This window comes from Gymnodraco acuticeps, unplaced genomic scaffold (genome assembly GCF_902827175.1).
Source record: "Gymnodraco acuticeps unplaced genomic scaffold, fGymAcu1.1, whole genome shotgun sequence".
In the NCBI taxonomy this organism is placed as follows: Eukaryota; Metazoa; Chordata; class Actinopteri; order Perciformes; family Bathydraconidae; genus Gymnodraco; species Gymnodraco acuticeps.
This window is the reverse complement of record NW_022989989.1, coordinates 49,893-53,397: the sequence shown is the minus strand read 5'-3', so window position 1 is coordinate 53,397 and position 3,505 is coordinate 49,893. Positions and strand designations below refer to the sequence as shown.

Here is a 3,505-nt window from a genome sequence, read left to right as displayed (position 1 = left end):
GTCTAGGGCCAGCCCTGACTCACAGTAAAAAACGACTAATTCAACTATTAAATCAATCAGCTATTTCAGGACATTGAGGCGATACATTTACAGTGGAGGAAACAAGTATTTAACCCCCTTCAGATTTTATAAGTTTACCAACTTATTTTACAACTAAAAGCTCTTTTCAAATGAAGAGGAGGTTGTAACCGAGGCTCTGTGTCGGTCAGAGTCTGATAAGCCCTCCCTCTTCTTCCTGCTCTCAGACACAGCCAGCTCCACTCTGTATTTCCTGGTTCCTCCCCTTCAGAGCCACACTGAGGAGGAGGGGTTAACCAACATGTGGGTAAAGTACGAGAGCTGATAGGCCACATTCACCGCCCACACACACATGCTGTTCAGATAACCTGTCACACTAGTTTCAGCTCTCAGGAAGTGAAACTCACACACTCGCTGCTACTGAGAGGTGAAATGGCGCAGAAAGGAGTTCAGCTGGACCGGGAAACCTTCTCTTGTCCCATCTGTCTGGATCTACTGAAGGATCCGGTGACGACTTCCTGTGGACACAGCTACTGTATGAAGTGTATTGAAGGCTTCTGGGACGGAGAGGATGAGAAGGAGATCCACAGCTGCCCTCAGTGCAGGCAGAGCTTCACACCGAGGCCTGTCCTGCTGAAAAACACCATGTTAGCAGCTTTAGTGGAGGAGCTGAAGAAGACTGGACTCCAAGCTGCTCCAGCTGATCTCTGCTATGCTGGAGCTGAAGATGTGGCCTGTGATGTCTGCACTGGGAGGAAGCTGAGAGCCTGTAAGTCCTGCCTCGTGTGTCTGGCCTCTTACTGTGACCAACACCTCCAGCCTCATTATGACGCAGCTACGTTTAAAAAACACAAGCTGGTGGAGCCCTCCAAGAAGCTCCAGGAGAACATCTGCTCTCGTCACGACGAGGTGATGAAGCTGTTCTGCCGCACTGATCTGCAGAGTATCTGTTATCTCTGCTCTGTGGACGAACACAAAGGCCACGACACGGTGTCAGCTGCTGCAGAGAGGACTGAGAGGCAGAGAGAGCTGGAGGGGAGTCGACTCAACATCCAGCAGAGAATCCAGGATGGAGAGAAGGAGGTGAAGCGGCTTCAGCAGGAGGTGGAAGCCGTCAATGGCTCTGCTGATAAAGCAGTGGAGGACAGTGAGAAGACGTTCACTGAGCTGATCCGTCTCATGGAGAAGAGAAGCTCTGATGTGAAGCAGCAGCTCAGATCCCAGCAGAAGAGAGAAGTGAGTCGAGTCAGAGAGCTCCAGGAGAAGCTGGAGCAGGAGATCTCTGAGCTGAAGAGGAGAGACGCTGAGCTGAAGCTGCTGTCTCACACAGAGGATCACAACCAGTTTCTGCTCAGCTACCCCTCACTGCCAGCCCTCAGTGAAGCTACACACTCCTCCAGCATCAACATCCGTCCTCTGAGCTACTTTGAGGACGTGACGGCGGCCCTGTCAGCAGTCAGAGACAAACTACAGGACGCCCTGAGAGAGGAATGGACACACGTCTCACCGACTGAAGTGGATGTTTTACTGCCAGCAGCAGAGCCCACCACCAGAGCTGGGTTCTTAACATATTCACAGGAGATCACTCTGGATCCAAACACAGCACACAAGAGGCTGGTATTATCTGAGGGGAGCAGAAAAGCAACATACATGAAACAAGATCAGTCTTATTCTAGTCACCCAGACAGATTCACTGATTGGCCTCAGGTCCTGAGTAGAGAGAGTCTGACTGGACGTTGTTACTGGGAGGTGGAGTGGAGAGGGGGAGGAGTTGAAGTAGCAGTCGCAAACAAGAATATCAGCAGAGCAGGGAGGGAAAGTGTATTTGGATACAATGACAAATCTTGGTCCTTAGATTGTAACCTAAACAGTTTTACATTTCGTTACAACAGTATCAAAACTCCTGTCTCAGGTCCTCTGTCCTCCAGAGTAGGAGTGTACCTGGATCACAGAGCAGGTGTTCTGTCCTTCTACAGCGTCTCTGAAACCATGACTCTCCTCCACAGAGTGCAGACCACATTCACTCAGCCGCTACATGCTGGAGTTTGGCCTTATGATTATGGAAACACTGCTGAGTTTTGTAAACTCAAATAGCCTGAAGTCCTTGGAGGAACTCTTCTACTTCTTAAACTCACCGTGTGTCCATCAGAGCTGATTGTCCATGTCTTCACTGCAGAGATCAGCTGTCAATCAAACATGATGGGCGGGGCTTCAACATCTTCTCACGAGTTGTTCTGTAGATGCTGGACTTTCTTCCGGCTCCTTCCTGTGTCTGGTTAGCCATGGAGGCTGTCACTGCTCAGGAGGATCCTTGTTCACCTGAACTGATATGTAAACTTGGCTCTAAATATGTGTTGGATATTTCTTTTGATTCATGTTGTTGTTTCTCTTGTAGTGCACGAGTCTTCAGAGAGAAAGCAGCAGAGCTTCTTTTATTCTACACATTTTATTCTGGTTCTAAAACAATAGAGGCATTTATAATCACATGTATTCTTTTTGACAGATTCAATGTTATTGTTGCTGAATTAACTAAAACATGAGTTCCCAGATGGTTATAACACTTATTTCATCATCACATGTTTATTCAAAATGATATCACTTCCTGTCATGATCATAATCAATAAGTACATCCTTCATTATTCTCCTGGGAATAGCTTAGAGTCTTTGCTCGGGAAATACATTGTATAATATTACAGTTATTGTTTTGCAGACGAATTGTTGTTGTTGTTGTTGTTGTTGTTGTTATCCAAATAGAAAGTGGGTACTCTGATGTTTTATAGAACATTAATTATCATGATAATAATCAATAAGGAAATCATGTCTGACTCTGTTTGAAACAGCTGAGATGAAACACATTCATGTGGAGAAAGTGAGACTGATCATGAAATCATTGAACAGACTTTACTGATGGGATGTGTGATTAAATGAAATGTTTGGATCATTAATAAAGGTTTGTCTTTCAAAAACAAAAACAGGATGTTCTTCTTGTGTCCAAGGTGCCATACGAAGCTGATGGAGAAGAGGTTGTGGCGGATAGTCAGTCTTGAGCAGGCACGTGCACACATAGACCTCAAAGTGGGCTTGAGCCCCTGCCCTTTTTCTTCCTCCAGAGAAAGTGCCCTTTTTATGGGATGCTTTTTATTTTATTTTTGTAACCCTCTGATACACAAGCTATGGAAACCCCCTCTAAGACACAACATGGGTCAAAAAGGACCCGTATTGACTTACAGTGTTATTTAATGCATGGTTGAGTGTTTCTTTGCTATATTTTTGGAAATAAACTTATTTCATCATTAAATATTCAAAATATTCATTAAATATCTTGTTTTTGAAAACCCTAAATCATTACTTTTGTTTCTCCTTTGTTAATTACTAAACTAAAATAGTTGTTATATTACATCAAGTTTACAGACATGGGTTGAAAATGACCCATGTCTGCAAGTGTGGTATTTAAAAAAGAAAAGACATAGGCCTACTATAATAATGA

At 44.7% G+C, this 3,505-nt stretch overlaps 1 protein-coding gene across 1 annotated transcript; it reads left to right on the top strand.

Moving 5' to 3' along the window:
• The first annotated feature begins 230 nt into the window (after positions 1-230).
• On the top strand, positions 231-2,990 carry LOC117544043 (tripartite motif-containing protein 16-like). The gene is made up of 2 exons (XM_034212820.1): positions 231-325; positions 412-2,990. The coding sequence occupies exons 1-2, from the start codon at positions 320-322 to the stop codon at positions 2,110-2,112; spliced, it is 1,707 nt and encodes a 568-aa protein (XP_034068711.1). The 5' UTR covers positions 231-319; the 3' UTR covers positions 2,113-2,990.
• The last annotated feature ends 515 nt before the right edge of the window (positions 2,991-3,505 follow it).